At 34.8% G+C, this 23130-nt stretch overlaps 2 protein-coding genes across 4 annotated transcripts; one reads left to right on the top strand and one right to left on the bottom strand.

Annotated features, from left to right (window-relative positions):
• Nucleotides 1-5295: 5295 nt before the first annotated feature.
• On the top strand, nt 5296-10386 carry LOC122318880 (shaggy-related protein kinase alpha). 3 transcript variants are annotated; one of them, XM_043136602.1, is made up of 13 exons: nt 5296-5544; nt 6497-6677; nt 6800-6892; nt 7246-7305; nt 7417-7689; nt 7902-7976; nt 8101-8157; nt 8261-8401; nt 8488-8538; nt 8783-8878; nt 8965-9048; nt 9802-9904; nt 10004-10386. In XM_043136602.1, the coding sequence occupies exons 2-13, from the start codon at nt 6564-6566 to the stop codon at nt 10084-10086; spliced, it is 1230 nt and encodes a 409-aa protein (XP_042992536.1). In that variant the 5' UTR covers nt 5296-5544; nt 6497-6563; the 3' UTR covers nt 10087-10386. The 3 variants fall into 3 exon arrangements, with proteins under 3 accessions (XP_042992536.1, XP_042992534.1, XP_042992535.1); XM_043136600.1 differs by having other exon boundaries at nt 5297-5474; XM_043136601.1 differs by having other exon boundaries at nt 5300-5455.
• Nucleotides 10387-13861: 3475 nt separating this feature from the next.
• LOC122319120 (pyrrolidone-carboxylate peptidase 1-like) lies at nt 13862-18104 on the bottom strand. Its single transcript, XM_043137034.1, has 5 exons — nt 17951-18104; nt 16497-16821; nt 15533-15637; nt 15383-15430; nt 13862-14376 (listed from the first exon to the last, which is right to left on the bottom strand). Exons 2-5 carry the CDS (start codon nt 16761-16763, stop codon nt 14137-14139), a joined length of 660 nt encoding a protein of 219 aa, XP_042992968.1. The 5' UTR covers nt 16764-16821; nt 17951-18104; the 3' UTR covers nt 13862-14136.
• Between the last annotated feature and the right edge of the window lie 5026 nt (nt 18105-23130).

The following is a 23130-nucleotide window of genomic DNA, read 5'->3' on the forward strand; positions in this document are numbered from 1 at the left end:
AGGCTAATTTGTTGGATCCTACTTCTTCAAGAATTTGATTTGGAGATTCGAGACAAGAAAGGAAGTGAGAATTTAGTGGCTGACCATCTCTCTCGATTAGAGCAAGAGGAAGAAAGACCAGAGTCAGTGGTCCAAGAGGCATTCCCTGATGAGCAGTTGTTTGCATGTGAGATCAAGTTTTCGTGGTATGCTGATATTGTTAACTACCTAGCTTGTAAAGTTTTACCACCTGATCTTACTTACCATCAACGTAAGAAATTTTTGCATGATGTGAATTATTATATTTGGGATGAGCCTTTATTGTTCAAAAGATGCCCTGATCAAATCATTAGAAGATGTGTGCCGGAAGAAGAGATGCAAGACATCCTCCATCATTGCCATTCATCATCATATGGAGGACACTTTGGAGCCACCCGTATAGCAGCTAAGGTACTTCAAAGTGGGTTCTTTTGGCCTTCTATTTTTCGTGATAGTTACACTTTGGTGAAAACTTGTGACTGATGCCAACGTATGGGAAATATTTCAAGACGTCATGAGTTACCACTGAAAGGTATCTTAGAAGTAGAGTTGTTGATGTTTGGGGAATAGATTTTATTGGGCCTTTTCCTCCTTCTTTTGGTTTTGCTTATATCTTATTAGCAGTTGACTATGTGTCAAAATGGGTGGAAGCAATTGCTACAACAACAAATGATGCAAAGGTAGTGCTCAAATTTCTGCACAAGCATATATTCACAAGATTTGGCACTCCACGAGCTATTATTAGTGATGAAGGGACTCACTTTTGCAACAAGTTGTTTGAAAATCTTCTTTCTAAATATGGTGTAAAGCACAAGATAGCACTTGCTTACCATCCTTAAACTAATGGCCAAGCTGAAATTTCCAATAGAGAAATCAAGAACATCCTTGAAAAGACGGTCAAAACCAATAGAAAGGATTGGGCGAAAAAGCTTGATGATGCTTTGTGGGTATACCATATAGCCTTTAAAACACCTATCGGGATGTCTCTATACCGATTAGTGTTTGGAAATGCATGTCATCTTCTTGTGGAATTGGAGCATAGAGCTTATTGGGCTGTAAAAAAGTTTAACTTTGATTTGAAGGCAGCAGGTGAAAAGTGACTTCTTCAATTGAATGAGATGAAAGAGTTCCGGAATGATGCATATGAAAATACAAAGATCTATAAAGAGAGGACGAAGAAGTGGCATGACAAACAAATTTTTAGGCGAGAGTTTGCTCCAGGACAATAAGTTTTACTCTTCAATTCACGACTCAAACTCTTCCTAGGAAAGTTAAAATCAAGATGGACAGGTCCTTATACAATTCATGAGGTTTTCTCTTTTGGAGCAGTAGATTTGAAGGACAAGACAGAGAATATTTTCAAAATTAATGGTCAGAGATTGAAGCACTACTATGGAGAACAAATAGAGAGGAACTATGCATTTATTCCTCTTGGAGATCCTAATTGATGATGATTGAAAAGTCTGGCTGTAGACTTTAAAAACAAGCGCTTATGGGAGGCAACCCATAGATCTTTCTTTCATTCTTTCATTTATTTTATTATCTTTATTTATTTAGTTTTAATAAATTGGTTTTTGATGTAGGTTTATTTAGCATGAATAAAGAGTTGAAAAAAATTTTAAACTACGGAAGATTCATCATGAAACCAGGGAAGTTTCTTTTATTTCTTCATTCATTTTTACTTTTGCATTACAATGAGGACATTGTTTAGTTTAAGTTTGGGGGTGTAAACTCCTATAGTCATTTGATCCTCTTATTTTCTAAGTCTTGGGTTGTTGATGGGTTGTTTGATTCTCTTACCAAGCATGTATTGGAGTAAAATTGAATTCTCCATGACTTTGAAATTTGTGATTGAAGATGGTTTAAGAAAAATTTTCAAAAATTTCTTTTATGTCAAGTGGAGTTTTGTGGGTACTTTGGTTTAAATCTTTGACCTTGAACAAAATTGAGCACATAGTCGTTTTTCTCTTATTCCATTTTGCTTATGAAGAGAAGAATTTGAATTAATTGAAAGAGGGAAGTTCGATTTTGTTTTGCTCTAGAATCCGTTGATGGGTCCTTGAGGCGAAATCCTAGTTGAGACCAAATATTAGAGAAATGATCTAGGCATTTCTTTGGCATAACTAAAAAGCTTTCCCAGCCGTTCTAAATATCATGCCATCATTACATGGTGTGTTTCCATAGTCAATCCCATTGAGCCTTCATAAGCCTTTATTTATTCTTTGAACTACATAAACCATGCCCCCTTTAAGCCTGAAAAACAATGAATCTACTTTTGATAGTTTGAGAAAATACTTTGGTGGAGAGTACATTTAAAAGAGAAAATTTGTTTCATGATGAACCGTATTATGTTTGCTCTGTTTGATCAAAGAAGAAGAAGAAAAAGAAAGGAAGTGACTGAAAAAAAAAAAGAGAAAAAAAAAGAAAAAAGAAAAAGAAAAAGAATCGTTAAGCGGAGTGTGAATTACTTTAGATTTTGTTAAGAGAATTGTTGGTATTGCATCAGTGATTACAGCAATAATAATGCCACAAGTATCAGCATATTGCCAAGAAAGAGCTATGATTTGAATGATGTGGATATCTCTTTTAGTGTTCTTTTCACTAAGTATTTTCCCAGTTTGCTTTGATTTTCCATATCTAATTCTTTCTTAACCCTCACCCTGTGGCCTATCATTACAACCTTATTAAAGACCTTTTGATTTCTGATTTTGGTGTTGACTACATTAGTGGAGAGGATTTCTGAAAATTGGACTTATGGGGTTAAGTTTTAAGAGAATTCTTCTGATTTTGGTTGTTCTACTTTTATTTGAGTTTGCAGGTGGTTTGAGGTTAAATTGACTATATCACACACACACTCAAGGTCTTAACTTTACGTTGAAGTAAACGCCTAACTCTTGCTTGGCAAATTGCAAAATTTTTGATTGATTTTCTTGCTATCTTTGATGTTAAAAGAGTAAGATACTAGAGATGAAATCTAAATTCATAAAAGCTTGGTGAGTGATGATACTTCTCTGTCAGGTCGAGTTGATATTGCCTAAACTATCATTTGCTTTTCTTTTTGTTTGAGGACAAACAAAGTTGTAAGTTTGGGGGTATTTGATGACTTGCAAAAATTTCGTATTGCAGATTTTACAAGTTCGCTCGAGCGGAGGCTTTTGGCCGCTCGAGCGAATTCAGGCAGATTCAAACGCTCGACTGTCGCTCGACAGGGAGCTCGAGCGGGTTGCTGAAAAACCAAGATCGCTCGAGCGGAGACATTGGACGCTCGAGCGAAATCAGGCAGAGTCGAATACTCGATGTGCGCTTGATTGGACGCTCGAGCGAAATCAGACAGAGTCGAACTCTCGACGTGCGCTCGACACCCCGCTCGAGCGAACATCGTATTTTGACAGATCTAGGGTCTTCCGCTGTCAGACGATATAAAATGGATTTTTCATTCTATGGCAATACTTTTTGACTGGAGAACACCTTTTGGGACTGAAAAAGACAGTTAGAAGGATTCAATTCAATTGTTTTGGAGAGGGAATTCCAATTCTTGTACGTACGTTGGAATCATACACGAGCACAGACGGGAGAAAAGCATTGAATCGTTTCCTTGGCCGCTCGATAGTGAGCTCGAGGAGTATTTTTCAGCGTTTATTTTCTTCCAATCTTCTCAGAACAATTATGGTGAATTCGTTTATGTTGAATTCCATTTCTAGTATGAGTTAAATTTTATTCATTCTAGGAAAACGATGTAACCTATTTCCGAACTATGCTTGATTTTAAGGAAATTCTCTCTTTGTTTATCTTATTTATTCTGAGTTTATTGCTTCTAATTAACCGGCCATTGATTAGATGATTTTTAATCTTGTGATTTGTTATCGAAAGAGGGAATCATAGGGTAGATTTTGAATATTTCAGCATAGGTAAGTATAGAGATCGAAAGACTTATATGAACCTATGTAGTAATTAAATCATTGGTTTTATTGCTTTCTTGCTTTATTAATTTGCATATTCTTATGTGAATTGATGAATAAGAATAATTTCCAATTGACTATCGAAAAAGGTTGTTGGATGGATTAGAGATTTTCTAATGAACAAAAAGAATTAAATTAAGTTAGCTGGATAAGAAAAGCATAGTGAAGAATTAGGTGAAATCGATTTCCTAGAAGTTTTCTTTCCCATTAATTTGATCTTCGAATGTTTGTTTTATTTCATTTGCGTATTACTCTCTGAGTTGATCTTAGTTTAATTGGCAGCTACAAAAATCTTAGTGATTCCTCTAGATAAAATTGAGATTAGTATAATTTTAATATTTGACAAAAGTAAGGTACCAATCCCTGAGGACGATACTCTTCTTATCACTTTCTTATAAAACTACGATATTGTGCACTTGCAGTTTTGCATCGATCAACTATGTGTGTTCTACATATTGGTTTAAGAATAAAATTTTTCATCCATTAGTATTCTTTAAAAATTTGATTCAAACTTTTAAGTTTAAATTAAAATGAGATAGACAAATAAAATCAATATTAATATTTATATATGGTGTAGGATATTCACACTGCTTTGTATGTTTTGTATATTTTTCTTAGTTAATTTTAAAAATGAAATAAAGATTCTTAAGACTGAGTAATGTTATATACCACACTATTATTTCACTTTTATCTAATTATGTAAGATGTGACATATTTATTACGAAAAATTCTATACACCATACTACTATCTCACTTTTATCCTATTAAGTATGATGTAATATATTTATTACCATTAATTGATTATTTATTGTATGTTTCTTTTTCATATAATGATGATAAATGAGTCACATCTCACTTAATAGGATAAAAATGTAGTTTATAGTATTATTTATTTATTACTATTATTTAATAAATAATTATTTAATAATATTAAATGTATTATATCTTATATAATATGATGAAAGGAAGATATTAGAATGATATATATAATTTTCCTTATTTCTATTTTTGGAGAGTGGGTGCCCAATAAGCAATTTCTCATAGCTGTCAAAATCAATATACTTTATGGATTTATTAAATCTCCTACCAAATCTTTAGCAAAAAAAAAGAAAAAAAGAAAAAAAAATGAAAGTAGGGTTTGAACGGTCAAAAAGAAAGACAGCTTCTACTTACGAAGTTTTGCCATATTTTAATTTAGTAAATTCTCAATGTTTTTAAAAAACTAATTTATTTATCATTTAAAAAAAAGAAAGAAAAAAAGAAAGGAGAAAGCACCTGTAACATTAATTTTTAGGGGTTCTAACTTTGACTATTACCAGCGCATTATAGCACGCACCACATAAAAAAGCAAACCATCCATCTCTCTCTGACAACACCAGTCCAGAAGAGGAAAACCAACTCATACACATCGAAGCCTATGGATCTAGGCCTCTGATTCTCCTAAACATCGTTGTTCAAGAGGCTATCGTTGATGCCTGGTAATTTTTGGTTCCATCGGTATGGTTCTCTTCCTCTATTGCTTATTTTCAGCAACTTGAGGAAGAAAGAAACCTTTTTGGCATATTTGGTGGGTTTATTCTTTGCTTGAGTTATTTTAATTTGGTGTTCTGATTGGATTTGCTGTGTTAGAACTTTGGTTGGTATGGATCCATGGGTCTTTGACTAGCCTTCTTTCTTTGTTCATTTTTTTTTAGTTTCTGATTAGGAAGTTTGGGTTGGATCTGGTTGCTTTGATGATTAGATTTCTGGATTTTCTTCCTTTAATTATCTGTGGGTATGTATGAAACATAAACGATTTTGTGTTTTTTTTTTTTTGGGTCAGTTAGTGTTCTCCGAATGGCAAATGAAAATTTCCGTTTTGGGTTCATCGTCTCGATGCCCATCTCTCTCTCTCTCTCTCTCTCTCTCTCTCTCTCTCTCTCTCTCTCTCTCTCTCTCTCTCTCTCTCTCTCTCTCTCTCTCTAAACCCCTATCACTAACCTATGTGGCACTTTTTTCTTTTTTGTCATGAATGGAATTTTTCTTGATGGGTTTCTACGGTTTTATTTCCGTGTGGAAGTCACCAGGTTTGAGCAAAACAAAAGGCTATACATACTTTGACTGTGTTAAAGAAATGTTTTTGGGATTTTCTTACTTATAAAATAATAATTAATAAATGTTGTTGGGTTTTTCTTGTGTGCTTTAATGGAAACTTAGAAATTTGGTGAAGGTTGATATTTTTTAAGGAGTGGCATAAAAAATTTAGGTTGTGTTGATTACTTTTAATAAAAACCTTTAATATTTAAAAAAAAGTTTATGTTGTTGAACTAGGAGAATTTTTGTTGTCTTCAGCTCAAATTTATGAGTGATTCTAGTATGATTTGTAGTTTGGTAGGTTCTGGGTCTCATTATGTTTCCTTTTATTTTACTTTATGATGAATTTTCTGTGGATTGTGGAGGATGGGAAAGGATGTGTTGTTCTCTATTGTTTATAGGAATGTTCTGTAACTGAATCTGTTAATGCCTTTCAATTTGAACAGGTAAATGATTTGTTTAATCACGGTGAAAATAGAACGTAAGTAGGATATAAGGAAAATTTTTAAACCAATGGCTTCAGTGGGCGTAGCTCCTACTTCTGGTTTGAGAGAACCCAGTGGTCATACTATTGGTGTTGATCGGTTGCCTGAGGAGATGAATGATATGAAAATCAAGGATGATAAAGTAAGGACAGCATCGATCTGTAATTTCTATTTCTACTTCTAATTGTTCTTCCTGTTTTACTAGTGTTTATCTGATTTATGAATTTCATATGCTAGTTACTCATATGATTCATTAATATGTAGGAAATGGAAGCCACGGTTGTTGATGGTAATGGGACAGAGACGGGTCACATAATTGTGACAACTATTGGTGGTAGAAATGGCCAACCGAAGCAGGTATTTCTTTGGCTTACAAGATATCCTCCAATATTTTTGTAATAGTTGGAATTAATTATGAGTGTTACTTCAAATGAAAAAGTTGAAATTAATTATTGGAATTGTTCTTTTTATTAATTTTATTTTTGTTCTCTTCAACATGCTCAAATAGCCATCCAACTAGACCTGGTTTTGAACTATTGCAAAAAACATCAATGATTGTAAATTTGTTAGTTGGATTTGTGCATATTTATTGGTTTGAAATTTTGAATACATGTTTTCATCATTTTAGCTTATAAAATACATTGGGGCTTCAATTGATGCGGAAATTCTATGTATTTCCTATAATGCAATCTCATTTCTTCATGCTGCAGACAATAAGCTATATGGCTGAGCGCGTTGTTGGACATGGATCATTTGGAGTTGTGTTCCAAGTGAGGTTTTATATCATTCAAACTATAGATTATTGCAATATTGTTACTTTAACCTTTTTTAGTTCATATGAACTGTTCTTGTCCATATAACTGGTTTCTATGTTCATATAGGCAAAGTGCTTAGAGACTGGTGAAACTGTGGCTATAAAGAAGGTGCTGCAAGACAAGAGATATAAAAACCGAGAGCTGCAAACGATGCGCCTTCTTGACCACCCTAATGTTGTCTCTTTGAAGCATTGTTTCTTTTCAACAACCGAAAAGAATGAACTGTACCTTAATTTGGTACTTGAATATGTCCCTGAAACTGTTCATCGCGTGATCAAACACTACAACAAATTGAACCAAAGGATGCCGTTGATATATGTGAAACTATATACGTACCAGGTAATTTTACTTGAGAGTTGCTTTCACTATGTATTTCTGGTCTGCAATTTGTGTTTCGAGAATGTTTAAATGTTCATAAGATTGGTAAAAGTGAAATTTTTGTTGGGTTGGGTTGTAGCCAGCTCTAAGTTCATTGACATTTGTTGTTTCCATGGTTCAATCAATTTATTTTGTTCCTTCTGAGATTTCACTATGATCTTTATTTTTTGCAGATCTTTAGGGCACTATCATATATTCATCGCTGCATTGGAGTGTGTCATAGGGACATTAAACCTCAAAATCTTTTGGTATGCTTACTACAGAAATTGCATATATGCTTCTGAAAGGGTGGTTTGGGGAGTGGCGAGGATCGCCTGAGACAGGAATTCAATTTAACTACTTTTTCGAAGTATAAACTTGTGCTTTGTGCAGGTGAATCCACATACACACCAGGTTAAATTATGTGACTTCGGAAGTGCAAAAGTTTTGGTATGTTTATGTTTTTATTATCCATGCTATTTTTCCTGCAGCTTTAGTTGTCTTGATTTCTATAGGATTATTCAATGTCTTTATTTTCTTTGATGTTTGACAGGTAAGAGGGGAACCAAATATTTCTTACATCTGCTCTAGATATTATCGAGCACCAGAGCTTATATTTGGAGCAACTGAGTATACTACAGCTATTGACATATGGTCTGCTGGCTGTGTTCTTGCTGAGCTACTGCTTGGACAGGTTGGTGATTATACATTTAAGCTCTTTCAAGCTATCGGTCATGTAATTATATTTACATAGCTTAAAATGAGTTTTCATTCTGTCAGCCTCTGTTTCCTGGGGAGAGTGGAGTCGACCAGCTGGTGGAGATAATAAAGGTAACTGTAACATCGTGGACTTTCTTGTAATTCTCTAAAATTGCTGATTTGTGTGAGTTGAATCTATCTGATAAGTGTATTGAGGATTTTTAATTATAATTCTTTCACTGGGCTGACAATAACCCAAAAGATGTGTTAGCTTTTAGCCTCTTAGGCCAAGCAGTAGTTGGCCTCATGCTTCTTTACTTTTATTTTTTAATCTCCCTCCCCTCCATGCTGTATCATGACTTCTTCTTTGTTATAGATTCTGGGCACTCCGACAAGGGAGGAAATCAAATGCATGAACCCTAACTATACAGAGTTCAAATTCCCGCAGATTAAAGCTCATCCATGGCATAAGGTATTCATAATGTAAATGTCAAAATCTCATGTATTTTTCTTTATCAGACCGCTTTACCATAATGCTTGCGAGTTGTCTTTGATTAGATATTCCACAAGCGTATGCCTCCAGAAGCTGTTGATCTGGTTTCAAGACTACTGCAGTACTCCCCAAACCTACGATGCGCAGCTGTGAGTACATTATATCTTAAATTTCTATTATCCTGGCTTTTACCTTCACTCTTAAGGGACATTCATCACTAGGTATAATGCCTATATATATTAGTTAATAGTATCTTAAATTTCTATCATCTTATTCAGGCATTCAACGTAGAAATCTGGTCAGTCAGTCTTGGTAATTGTTCAATATAGTTGCAAGATGGAAGAGATTGTTTATAAACTATAGATCCTTTGTTTTTCCCCCTTTTTTTCTGGGATGGGTGGGTTTGGAAAAGGCATAAATGACAAAGTTCACCAAAAATGTCTGAATAAACAGGTCATGATCTTAAATGGGGGATTCTAATTCATTTAAAAACAAAAAAAGAGGTGAGTCAGAGCTATATAAAGTTTCCATAACTGGGGGCCAGTTAGGAATGTGTCTCAGAAGTAGTGGAAATTGTACAATAGCATCTTCCAATGTCTTTGACAAGCATATTCCTGTTTGAAACTTAGCTCGCAGCTCATCTTGTTACCATGTCACCACCGAGTGTTTGTCCTAGAAGCATGTTTTGCATTGGCGCCATAATAAACTTTTCAGGACCCCAACTTATTAAGGTTGGCTCTATGGATCCATTTTCCAACTAACTGGGTTCGTGCTGCTGGACAATCAGAATTGTTTTTGAACAGCAACATCTCGTCTTTTGTGACATTTTGTTCTATTTTTCCTTCTCGTTCCTCTGTTTTGTAAGCTTTGGGCTTGCTAATTATGCTCCAATTGGAATGCAGCTAGATGCCTTGATACATCCCTTTTTTGATGAGCTTCGTGATCCAAACGGTCGCTTGCCCAATGGACGTTTCCTCCCACCTTTATTCAACTTTAAATCACATGGTATGATTACATTTTATGGTTACATTTTGTAAACATTTAAACAATTGCAAAAGTCTTACAAGATCTTGTTGCCATTTGCTGCTGCTGATTGTCAACTAGAATTGAAGGGGGTACCCGTTGAGATTTTGGTGAGATTGATCCCAGAGCATGCAAGAAAGCAATGCCCCATTGTTGGTTTGTGATTTGATGTGAATTGTAATGAACCCGTGATAGCGTTGTCCCTATATGGAAGCAGTGAATGAATGTAATGTGTTCCTTCATTTTATGCCATTTGTTCTCCTTTCCGTCAATGTATCTTTTGTTGTATCACCTTGTTTTGTGAAAGCAGATCTAGAGATATGCCAACTATCTTGCCCAAACTCCTCGATGGGTCACGTTCTGATTACCCTGTTCCTGAATCGTTTCAGCTTGTAACCTCACATAGAAGACAAATATCAGCACTATCTAAATGCCTTTATCTATATTCGTATTTCTAGAAGACATCTGCATATGTCTAGTGGCTTCTTTCTGTGTTGGTATTTCTACAATCCTCATTTATCAGTCTTATCTGTCTTGGGAGAACCAACCACCTTTTTGTCTGTTTGGACGAGCTCAACCACGTTTGTCATGTCTGCATATGGTATTTAGTTGAATAATGTTATCCTTGACGTGTTCCATTCAATAATTGGATTAATGGTTGAAATTTTCAACTTAAACGCAGCTCTGTTCTACTTATTAGGCATGTTTGGTCTTTGTACTCATAATATAACAAGTGAATAATTTTTATTTCGTAGTTGCGGGCCCCTACCAAGGAATGGTCAGCGTGAAACTTGCCATATTGAACTCGTTTTTCTGCTGGCAATTATCCAAGAAGTTGTTGACCATTTTAGTTTCACATTTGTGGACGACCGTTGAGAGTGAAAGATGTTTTCCCCCACCTTTTTAGTATGGATTCCACCTTATAGATTTAAATAAATCAAAATTCTCCCTGCATGAAACATGAGATTGCAGAAAATTACATAAGTGAAGTTGAGATGAAAGGAGTAATGCTATATTCTATCCTTCAATCTTATTTTCATCTCACTATGTAAGATGACATATTTTATCATTATTAGATGGTAAAGAATTATTTAATAAATGATCATCTAATAGTGATAAATATGTCACATCTTACATAATAGGATCAGAGTGAGATGGTAATATAGTGTATAAAATTTTCCTTTGATTAATGCTTTCTAAGTAATCCCTTATGACATCGCCCATGGAAAAAGGATGGTGAGACGAAGCAGTTAGACAAGAAACCCATATGATGGGAAGGATGAGATGATGTCTCAAGGCGAGCAAGTAATGAAACGTGTCATAACATTCTCACGAGAGGTATTCTGATACCCATACAACATATTTCATAGTTATATTTTAAGATAAGGATATATCAAAGTTTCGAATATAGTTCTGGTGACCATTTTAGTTAAAGTACTTGAATAAAATATTTCGATACTGAGACTATTTCGGGATAATCTATATATAGATAAATTAATTATATATGTATAAATTATATTTCAAAATTATATCAAAGCAAGTCTTAAAAAGTTAAAACACATATAAGAATCTTCAAATGTGAGAATTGAAGTGAACTTATCAAAAAAAAAAAAAAGAATAGTAGTGAAAATTACGAAAAAAAATCAAGATTTTTACATTAAAATTACAAAAATATCAAATTCCTGTTTCTATGCGCTTGCTCCTTCTGGAAATCGCTATCTACTGGGTGCACTTAGGTGGACGTGGGAGGACGTTTTGCCCATTTTTCATTTCTTCCTTCATGTCGCCACCCCCTCCAACATTTCCAAAGCTTTTGCATTCCCTGTTGCTTGGCTCCACGTCATTTTTCGACTTGTTGGTGGCCTCTCTTAGCCTTGTTCTCCTTCCCTACTAGATGTTCCATCATTGCGAGCCTTGTTTTTATGTTTTTCAATGTTACTTCTTATTATCCCCAAGTCGTATGAGAATGGGTTGTTACAAGTATATGAAAGACACATGAAGTCTATAACAATCCCACAGACAGCGTTACTGTTAACGTCATGTTTCACACACCTTTGGATCAGATTCTAGCGACTCGGGTCTTCGATCTTGAGTCTGCTCATTTAAAGGAAACACAGAGAATCGGAGGCCTTGGTGGAGGCTGGAGAGTCTCTAATACTTAAGTCAATATCACCTTAGTAGTTCGTGCGAGAGAGTAAAGGAATCACAGAGAGAGAGAGAGAGAGAGAGAGAGAGAGAGAGAGAGAGAGAGAGAGAGAGAGAGAGAGAGAGACCTTCGTACTTGAGGATTGGCTTTTATACTAGGATTCTAGGGATCAACCGCCCATACCTTGTGTCAGGGGTACATGTTACCGCAGCTGTTTTCTTGGTCAGAGCCCTTTAATGCGGCATGGCTGGCTTTTATACTAGGATTCTAGGGATCAACCGCCCATACTTTGTGTCAGGGGTATATGTTACCGCAGCTGTTTTCTTGGTCAGAGCCCTTTAATGCGGCATGGCTTCCTGTCTCTTCTGCCTTACTGTAGGTGCATTCTGTCAGATTCCTTCACACTTGTTGTCAAAAGATCAAGGCTCCCCGCTCTTTCCGCTTGCCTGCCTATACAGGTTCTCTAAGGCTAGGCGTTGTAGGGGGAGGCAGGAGTTAAGTGTCCCTTTCTTCCCTGCATTTTGGAACTTCCCATGCGATTACGACTATAAACCGACCTTAACTTTGTGGCCAGGGATCCTTAATGGGCTAATGGGTCGTCTGGCCGACTTAGGCTACTTATTTTTGGGCCTGCTAGAATGATATATATTATAATAAAAATTGAGCTTTTTGGGAATTATGGAATAATCTAAATTCCCAGCCTCGTTTTCCCCTGCTTTCCAGCGACCAAACGTCGATTGCAGCCCCATTATAACGCCAAGTTGTCTTTTTTATTGCAGATACTAACCGGGACAATACTCCGGGATTTGGAAAAGAGGTCTGCAACCATTTTATCAAGATGCCATGGTTTTTAAGCACACTCTCCGGCTGAAATGTAAATACTGCTTGAACTAACCGGAATTGATGAAATACCCGTAACAATACGAAAGAGTCCAGATGAAATAAAAGATGAGAAGTATACCGACTATTGTATTGCTAGGAATTCACAACATCGTCAGAAACTTGAGAACTAACCAAAGATATAAATCTCCGAAAAATGTTATTTAGTTTGTGAAAGTTTCGTTCTTGAACTTGGCTGAAATCTGTACAGAGACTCATGAATGGTATTGCACGTAGAGATAAAAGCTGGTATCAATGCCAAGCTCGCAAACTTGCTAAGCAACCAGCTTATCAACAAAAAAAACTATTTTCAAGTCTTTATTTTGACACATCAAATCACACCAATAAGGTTCTTCCTCTGTTCTTTACGTCGTCTAGAACTTTGTCAGCACTTTCCGTAATTTTCTTCTCTGCTTGAATATCTTTTACTAGTTCAATCATTTTGAGTTATTATTATTAACTTGCCATCAAAATAACTAATTCTACAAAGCGACATGTCGCTACTTCGGAAGTTTGGAACAGAGTAAGCTCACAGTGAGATAACCATATGGCTAAATTATGGCACATTTTGTAGAGAACAAGTACGGATTCACACTCAAGAAGAAGCGAAAAAGAGTTGTCTGTTGCCAATCTACCCAAGAAAATTTGAGTAAAGTGAGAGTTGTTAGTAAGTGATACCAAGGATACTCGCAACATAGAAGAGTAATGTGTGCTCAAAAGGCTTAAGAAAAAGCATTAGCCTCCAACTACAACTATGCATTGAAATTGATAATTACATTGAAAATGTTCTTATTGTATACGCGGACTGAAAACGTTAAGTGCAAGCAATCCAGATATAAACCATCCAGGAGAAAACTAAATCATAAAAAGCAAGCTTTGAGTTAGGAGGCACAGAGAATTAAATGGGCAAACAATACGAAGCAAACTAGCATTTCACTCATATATTGCCATATAAGATTTCAGCAAGTTGCCAAAAGCATTCACCACAATGCATCATGTACATGTGCAGTAGATTCCTTAACCATTAAAACACATTTTCTTTGTTTCTTATTTTTAAATCAAACACACCTTTTTTTTTTTTTTTTTTTAACTGAAGCATATTAATAGAAATGCATCCAGCCACCTTTACAGAAAAAAGCCAACATCACGAGGACAGAGCTCTTGGACATGAAGTTGTGGGTGGATTGTATCAATTTAAAGAAGCTAGTACCTCCAACAATGCGGCAGCGAACTGCATTTGGGTCTCCTCGTCTATCGTCAAGAAGAGAGGCACGTGCACAAATAACGATTTGGTCCCATTTTGTTCCGCAAACCGAAGGGAATGATAGTAAACATAATTGCACACGAAGCGGCCTGCATCATCTGAGGTCATCACTTTATAACCCATCTTTGCTAAGGCCTTGGTGACCTCCTCAACTGGAAGAGAAGTCTGTACAGTTGGAACAAAGATAACAATTTAGGAAGGGTGAAACAGAGAAAAAAATACAGAATAGTCATGAATAAATCACAAAACCATGACAAAGAAAAGCAATTGTCCAAAAAATCCACTAGCACCAATATTGACAATGAGATACATTCTACTTCTGGACAACTGTGACATACAGTCTTGTATAAACAGGTATCTCCACACAAGCATCAAGACAACAAGAAAAGACGATAAAGAGTGTCATCATGTGCTGAGATTTTGGTCAACATTAACTTTAGAGGAAATCAGTGCACGTCTAACTGTCCTCTACTCAAATCTTAACAGAAATTTTATTTGAGAGGGGGAATAAAAAAACTGAATCCATGCCATCGAAACAAAGAATACTAGACTGTAACTCTGTTTTGCAACAGTATAAAACTAAAATCTTTCGCATGTAAACGCCTCTATTTTGATTGAAGTTGGACTTAATCTCTTCCATATAAAAACAGGAGCCAGCAAGACCTTCTTTCCACTTGCATAAAAACAGTAGCCAACAGGACAGCTCAAATAACTTAGACGGGTTAGACACAAAAAGTGAATGACCTGCTTCCCATAAAGTTGACTTTTGTACCACTTGCAATACAAAAATATATTTCTTTCTACAATCACATCCTTCCCCACAAAAGCAACAAATCCTTAAACCAAAGTAAAAAGTTAAATGCTCAAACAGAGAATTGACCATAGATTTGCTAAATTTTAAGCGAACAAGAAAGAAAGTACACGTAAGAAACGTGACCGCAAATTGGCATAAATATTATTTAACTTTAGTTTCATCCATCACGGTGATAAGTCCTGCAGTTCTTCAAGCAAGTGAGTTTATAATTAAATAATACCTATCTATCTATACGTATGCATGTGTGCAAATATATATAGCACTAAACAAATGGTCTATTATAACTCAATGAAACTATATGAAGACAAGAAAAAAATTACTCTTTTCAGGAAAGTAATGAAAAAAAACACATTTTACCTTTCGTATGTGTGAGATTCCACCATCTGCAGGAATGATGGGAGCTTTCTACATAACATAAAATGAGGTAAGTTAAAAAAAATTACATTTAAAATGTGCAATGAAATAAAATCTACATGTGCACAAGAAACCTTGGCAACTTCATCTAACCTGGGGCTTCCATCCCATCTCATCAGGACAACGGAAAGTAGCCTCATTGACAGCTTGATGCTCAAGGGCAAACCTTGTTGCACCACTATTAACTCCAAAGTGTACCTGAAGAAAGGTAGTTACAAATGTACGGTACATAACTCATATAAATACAGTGTACAGTGAACTCAGCAGCAACGAATTGTCATTGGCTTGATGTAGATACTGTTCTGGTTCTAATTTAAGGTTTTAAAAGACAATTTTAGTGAAACCACAGTAAGAAGTTAAGAGGTTCCATTAGCATTTTACAATCCTCAAGTTTCATCTTCTCTCTCAAGGTGTAGAGAAACCATTATTACTTGCAAGTGTGAAATAGTACTTGCAGAGGATCGAACTGACACAAGCCAATCTTAATCACTATCATATTCAGCAGGGTTTGATAAGTTTCTAGACCTGTATCACATTCCCGTATGAACTTAATAGAGCCACTAATCATATGAATTCAAAATTATTCTCAGTCTTGCATTATCTCTCATTTCTTGTCTCCTATTTTGTGTGCCAGAGAGGGGATTAGAAGGGTGAAGAATTAGCTAAATGGTAAAGCCAGAACGTTCAGCAGATCCTAGAGAATCGAGAGTTTTTATCACCCCAAGTATTCTTAATGCTGTGCTGCTATTACAAGAGTAAGAAGCGTTTCCAATAAGTGTCCAATATGCATTTCGTCAATGTTTCCAGCTATATAATGAAGCTTAAGAATTTTGGCTCATGCTCTGCTGATTAGAGATTGGGATTTCTAATCACAGTTTGATTTTAATAGATCTCCCTACCAGGTTAGCATCTCTGTTGGAAGAATAGGAAATGGGAAAACAAAATTTGTAATTTTTCTAATTGAAGAAAAAAATCTTACACAAAAATAACCTTGGAAAAGGAGTAATTGGGGAAAAACATATAACAAAACAGAAGAGATTACATGATGGAAACTGACCCAAATAGTTCTTCCAGAATTTGAAGATTCTGTGTCCACCCCACTAATGGCAGATTGCAATGTCTGGTACAAATGAGCAAGCGCTCCCTGTCCTGCAGTCTCAAGAATGCTGCAACTCCCAAGAGTTAGACCTTTAGGCAATCCCTTCTTCTCTACATACTCTTTGAGATTACCAACAATTGTCTCAGTTGGATTCTCCGAAACTCCATGGAATTTTTTGAAACCCGTCACATAAATTGTTATTGCAGGAGGCCCTTCAGACCCCATAGCAATTATTGAGATATATTTAAAAATTGTGCCAAAATCAAAGGCAATATCTGAGAACCTGCTGAGAGGAAATGGATTAGGCAATCGGGAAGCTGCGAACACAAAATCATGGTGAACTAGGAAAGCTATAACATCTACCATCAATGTAGTTTACATATTTCATGGACTACTTTCAAACCAACAATCTCCATGCCCTACATAGAATTTGCATTTACCATACAATCCCAGAAAACCATAATCTTCAGTTTCTTTTATAATTATAACACAGGGTCCTGGACCCTCCAAGCAGTAAGTAATTTCCCAGGAATGTGGCAGTTCCCCATCCCACAAGTACAGAGCAATTACAGAGAGATAAACCCCAAGGCATAGCTGCCAAAGGGATTGGGGGTAGAATTCGTCAACCTTCCAAAGGTGCCTTAACTCAAGCTAGAGCCACCCAAATTTTTAGGGCTAATGAAGCCATTATCTAACAATTCTACCAATAGAAGGTAAATTGATGTTTTATCAGGCTATAATTTTTACACTTTTGTATCTCTGTCCCACCGTTTCTTCAAACCATAACAAAAGGCTATCCTTTAGCAATCATAACAATAGATGTTGACGAATCATTTATATGCTGACACCAATGAATTTCCATTCCTGTAGATAACTATACAGCTTAGTATGAGATTTCCCATAAAACGAAACAATTGGAGCAGAAAGAGACTCCTGCAGTTCATTCGGAAAGCTCCAAGGCAATATGAAAATCGGAAAGGCTAGGTAGTCTTAGTAACAGGCAAGAATATGGCAATGCGAGGAATGAGAGTATATAACCATGGAAATCAAAGTTGCCGAGAAAACAAAAATCAGTGGAATTTACTGACAACCCAATTTAGAAAATCATTATCGCATTAAATTAAACAAATAATCCGATCCGAAGTCAAAGGTGCACATATAGAAAAGTAGATTGACCCTTCAGAGAACTATGAAGGCAAGGAATCCCAACGAATCACCGTATTAAAGAAAAACCACTCAGAACCGAAATTCCAAAAACTAGAATCCAAGCAGAAAGCTTAATCAGACAGATTCTCACAGCTATCAAAAACCCAGAAACCTACGTCTAGAAACAAAGCGAGGAAACGAAAACCATATCAAGTTGGTTGAGAAAAATTCTAGGATAAAGAACGAACATGGCTTTCCTTCCTTACCTCTTTTAATCTTCACAAAAGAAAAGGAAACAAAATGGACACAGCCACCAGTCTTATCAGCTCGAAGATCATTAACTGGTAAAGATTCCGATCATATCATAAAAGAGAGTTATAAATGAATAGGAAAAATATATATATATATATAGACACAGAGATATATACGTATTTAAATTTTCCATTGAAAAAAAGAAAAAGTTATTTGGAAAGGTGGTAGGCTGGTAATACAAATCCAAGCGCATATGTCACTATTATTATTGTTATTATTATTATTATTATTATTATTGGCATATGACTGTTCATGGGAGACTCCTGAAACAACCTATCCACTTAACATTACCCGCCGTTTGCGTAGGAATTTGCAACAGTAAAGTTTATGACAGTAAGTGGCAATGCTCTTTTGTTATTGGAGTCTAACTAATGTTGTCTTTTGTTGCAAAATTTTGAATACAATATCGGATTTCATATCGGTTGAAGTATTAGAACGAAATATTTTGATATTGATATCGTTTCTTGTACTATTTCGAGATAGTTGATATATAAATAAATTATATATATAAATATATAAAAACTATACTCTAAAATAATAATCTATATATGAATAAAGTAAATATAAATATATATACATAAATTATAAATAATCTGGTTTGAATTGGGGGTAAAAAAAGAACTTACAATTTGAAAAAATGAAAAAAAAAGTAAAGGCTGAAATATCGGCCGGTACTTAGGCCGGTACGAAACTGGTATAATATTTGTATCGGATCAGTGGCCAGTATGGTATGGTATTTGAAACATTGATTTATTGGCCAACGTGTTAAGTGCATGTTTGGGGTTGCGGTAGAAAATATTACTTTTAACTTAAATCTTATAGCTTAGAGCTTAACGCAATAAGCTCTATTATTAAAAAGCTATTTATTGTTTAGGATCCGTATGTCTATAATACTTTTAAACATGCTAATTTGTTTGGAAACAAATTTAAAAAGTACTTTTTGACATAAAAAAGACATAAAAAGGCATATACTTGATAAAAATAAAATATTATAATAAAATAATAACAAAAATAGTCTAATAGATTTTTCAATAATTATAATGAAAAAGAAAATTTCTTCAATGATGCATAAGTGATAGGAGAAGAATGAAAAATATTGATGGGTAAAGTTTTGAGTAGATTATAAGGGAATAATAAAAAATATAGATTGACAAAATTGTCATTGTGTTAAAATGATGAGGGTCATTTCGTAATGTACATAGCACAGTAAAATAGGTATTATTTTTTCTGAAGTGTTTCTGACAAAAAGCATCACTTTGGTACTTTTGTTGAAACGTAGTTTTCTACTTTTTCTTAGTTTAGAAGTACTTTAATGTAAAACTACCAAACAGATAAATTTTTTCATATAAGCACTTTATACCATTCTACCGCACTTTTTAGACCTCCAACCGCAATCCCAAACATGCCCTAATTCTATTGGCAGTTTTCAAATGGAGATTGTACGTACATGTATTTTATTAAATGAAAAAAAAATATTATTTTAAAAATGATATTTTTATAATTTTAAAAATAAAATTACTTAGAATAAATTTATTTGCAATCCCCATTCGGAGGATTGCTTTGCAGACCTTAATGAAACGAGTGTTTCATTACTAAATGAAACGCTACGTTTCATTGTTTCATTACATGAAAATAAAAGCGGGAGATGGACGCTTAAGGGAGGTCTTTTGGCGAGAAACTTTCCTTCCTTGGATGAAATTGCCCTCCCCTCGCCCCATTGCCATCGCTATCACTGTTGCCTCTCCCCATCGCATTCCTTGACTTTCATGCCAGGTGGAATAATAAGCAAACGCCTTTATCAGCTTTGGCTACAACAATATAAGTATGATATTTCAAGACATTTTGTAAAAAGTTGTGATCGTCAATTGATTGGAGTTTTTGGGTTGGAGTTGGAGAATCTTTTCAATGGATTAGACAATTTTTAAGACAAGCACCAATCAGCATGATTCATTCATACACAGAACGTGAAATGCACATGGTTGAGTTGTAATGACTTCTATATAATTTTTAGCAATTTTATATATATATGAAAAAGTCCAGGAAGTCAATCCTTCCAATTTCTAAAATGGCTATTGGATTTCTTAGCATACCTTCATCAAGGATCATAACTGATTCATTGTTGATAACAATATTTATTCGATGAGCAACAGTAATGACGGTGCATCCCCTTGTTTCTTCTTTTATTGTTTCTTGAATTAAATTATCTGTTGCAATATCAATAGAAGCAGTAGCTTCGTCCAACACCAAAATTCTTCTCTTCTTGAGGAGCACTCTGGCTAGGCAAACAAGCTGCCTCTGTCCATTGCTCCAATTTCCTCCATCTTCTACAATTGCATTCCACAAATTCCAAAACAAAAAACCCAAACAGTGAGAGATAAGCGGCTTTGTGAAAGAGAGGGAAAATAATAAAAATTCGGAACAAAATATTTGAGCACAAAGAACAGCAAATGAAAATATTTTTAAGGGGCGGAGGAGATTGGGTTGAGGGTGGTCATCGATGGTGGAGGAGAGAGTAGTTCAGGTTGGGGGGCATGTACGGCAGAGGGAAAAACAATTTTTTGCAATTTGAAATATTTTAGGTTTAGGTTGTAGAAGAAAGAGGGGCAATGTAGTTAATTCAAGCCTAAAATGGGGACAATTTGGTCATTTCATACACTGGGACTGCAATACAATCCTCTAAGGATGACTGTATATAGAACTAATATTAAAAAAAGTGACACAACCAATCAAATTAGTAAGTGTGCAAGGAGTACGCAAAAATGACTGCACATAAATATTTTAATATTTTTATGATAAATTTTATTTTTTTTAAATATTTAATGAGATTTATATGTTATAGATTTATGAGTACTGTTACATTAACAAAAGAATCTCACAAAAAGAATCTCATAAACTGATGTGGTTTCATTTGATCTATTAGATCTGCTTTACAATAAAAGTAACTTTACAATTTAACGAACCATATTAAATCACATCAATTTGTGAGATTACTTTTATGTAATCTTTTTGTAGTTAGAGTATTTTCTTAGATTAATATCTAGTAGGGATGGATAGCGGAGCTTTCATAGATTTTAGTCAATAGTATAAAACTTAAAAAATAAATATTTTTATAAACATTATCTTATCTTATCTCATGTAATTATTATCATTTTTTTAAACTTTTATATAAAATATAATAAATAATTTAATTTTTTTTTTAAATTTTAAAATAAAAATAATATTAAAAAAATATTATAATAATATTTTATTTAATATTTTAATAAAATATTTAATCTCATTTTATTTAAAGTATGTAATCAAACTAGGCCTACTCGAAAAAGTAAAAAAAATGACTTGACTAGTGACAATTTGCATCTTTTGCTTGCCCATTCTTTTGATTTAAAGCAGTGAAGATCTAGAGGAATAAGGAATATAATAGTGCATATATATAATTAGATGTGCGATTTTATTCACTGTTTATAACTTTAAGTACAGTGCAGTAAGTAGCTAGGAGGTTAGTGGACACTTTGTGACTCAGTAATGCCGAATGGATGTTTTAAGGATATGTTTGAGCAGTGAGGTCATCTTAAATATTTTGTGAATAATAATAAAAAAATAATAAAAAAATTAAATAGTGATAAATAATAATATAAAATAGTAAAAAATAAATAAAAAATAATGATAAAATAATAAATAATAGCGAAATATTTCACCACCTAAACCATCCCTAAATAAATTTGAAAAAAAAAACATATAAAAAATGAGGAATCCTTCTCTCCAATTAATGTACCTTATGTACAAAGTTGTTTGATAACTATGAGAATTATCTAAATGTGGGTACTCTTTAATATCCTATACTGGGGTACTATTAATAATTGCTTGATTAAAGTAGACAGGAGTGGCTCATCAAATCTTCCTTTTAAAAAAGTAGTAGTAGTGTTTGATGCATGTGTAACACCTAAAATGACAATAGCATCCTCGAGTTTTCTAACGAGAATTAATGTTTTTAGATTTTAATTTGATCATTAATCATACATCTTAATACGTTTTAAGTGACTCTCAATTTGTCAAGAACCTGATGGCCTGATGGCGTATGACTCGATTCTCTAAATGAAAAGCCTAGATTCGAAACCCTTTACTCTTATAAATATTTTTTTAAAAAATGTGACTGTCAATTTAAGTAGTAGACATCTAAAACCATTTAAAATGTATAATTTTATTTTTTTTTTAAATCATTCAAAGACGATATAGACATTCCATGTCGCTCAATACATTCCATTTCACTCAATACAATAGTACTAATTTTATTTGGTCCCTTTTCCATCCATATTTGCTCCCCATTCATTCATAGAGCCTTCTGTGCTAATACATGTGCAGCTCCATTTCCTTCATGATAGATGAAATCAACTTGCCAATCTGTTCTCAAGGAAATGATATGCTTTATATTTGCCAATAGTTGCCCAGTCCATGTCCAATTAGTCTTGCACTCTTTAATTGCTTGGATCACATTCTTAGCATCTCATTCAAACACTACATCTTTCACCTCTAGATCAATACATATTTCAATTGATGGATGGAACTAAGATTCTTGGAATTATAATAAAAAAAAAGCCGATTGTCCTCTCTCTCTCTCTCTCTCTCTCTCTAGAGAACAAAGCCGATTGTCCTCCCAAGAGGGAGGTGGGAGCCCCGGCTTCCCCTCCCTCCCATCTCTCCGGTTGCTCTTGTCTTTGGTTTAGATCGGTTTAGTTTCTAATAATAAGGCTTGAGGTGGTTGTTTTAACGGTGGTTTCAAGGCTTTTTGGTGTATCTCTCCCGTAGTGGTTCTAGTAACCACCTCTGCTCCGGGGTGGTGTTTCTATGTTGGTGTTTGCTTGGCCTCCGAAGTTGGGTATCGGCAAGCGCTCTGTTCTCATTTTGAAAAGCAGAGTTCTGTGAGCTCTGTTCTCATCTTGAAAAGCAAAGGTTTGTTCACGTCCGGGATGGTTGTGATAGGCGGCACGACCGTAGCCTACTACCAGCCATTCTGGACCATGCTACCAGTCCATCCAAAGTCGCTTAAGTGGACCGTGTTTTCTGGGTCGTGTGCGAGTGAACCGTGAAGAACTCCAACCGAAGCATGCTGCGCTGGACTGTTTTTGGATGATTTCCGAAG

Source organism: Carya illinoinensis, chromosome 8 (assembly GCF_018687715.1).
Source record: "Carya illinoinensis cultivar Pawnee chromosome 8, C.illinoinensisPawnee_v1, whole genome shotgun sequence".
Lineage (NCBI taxonomy): Eukaryota > Viridiplantae > Streptophyta > Magnoliopsida > Fagales > Juglandaceae > Carya > Carya illinoinensis.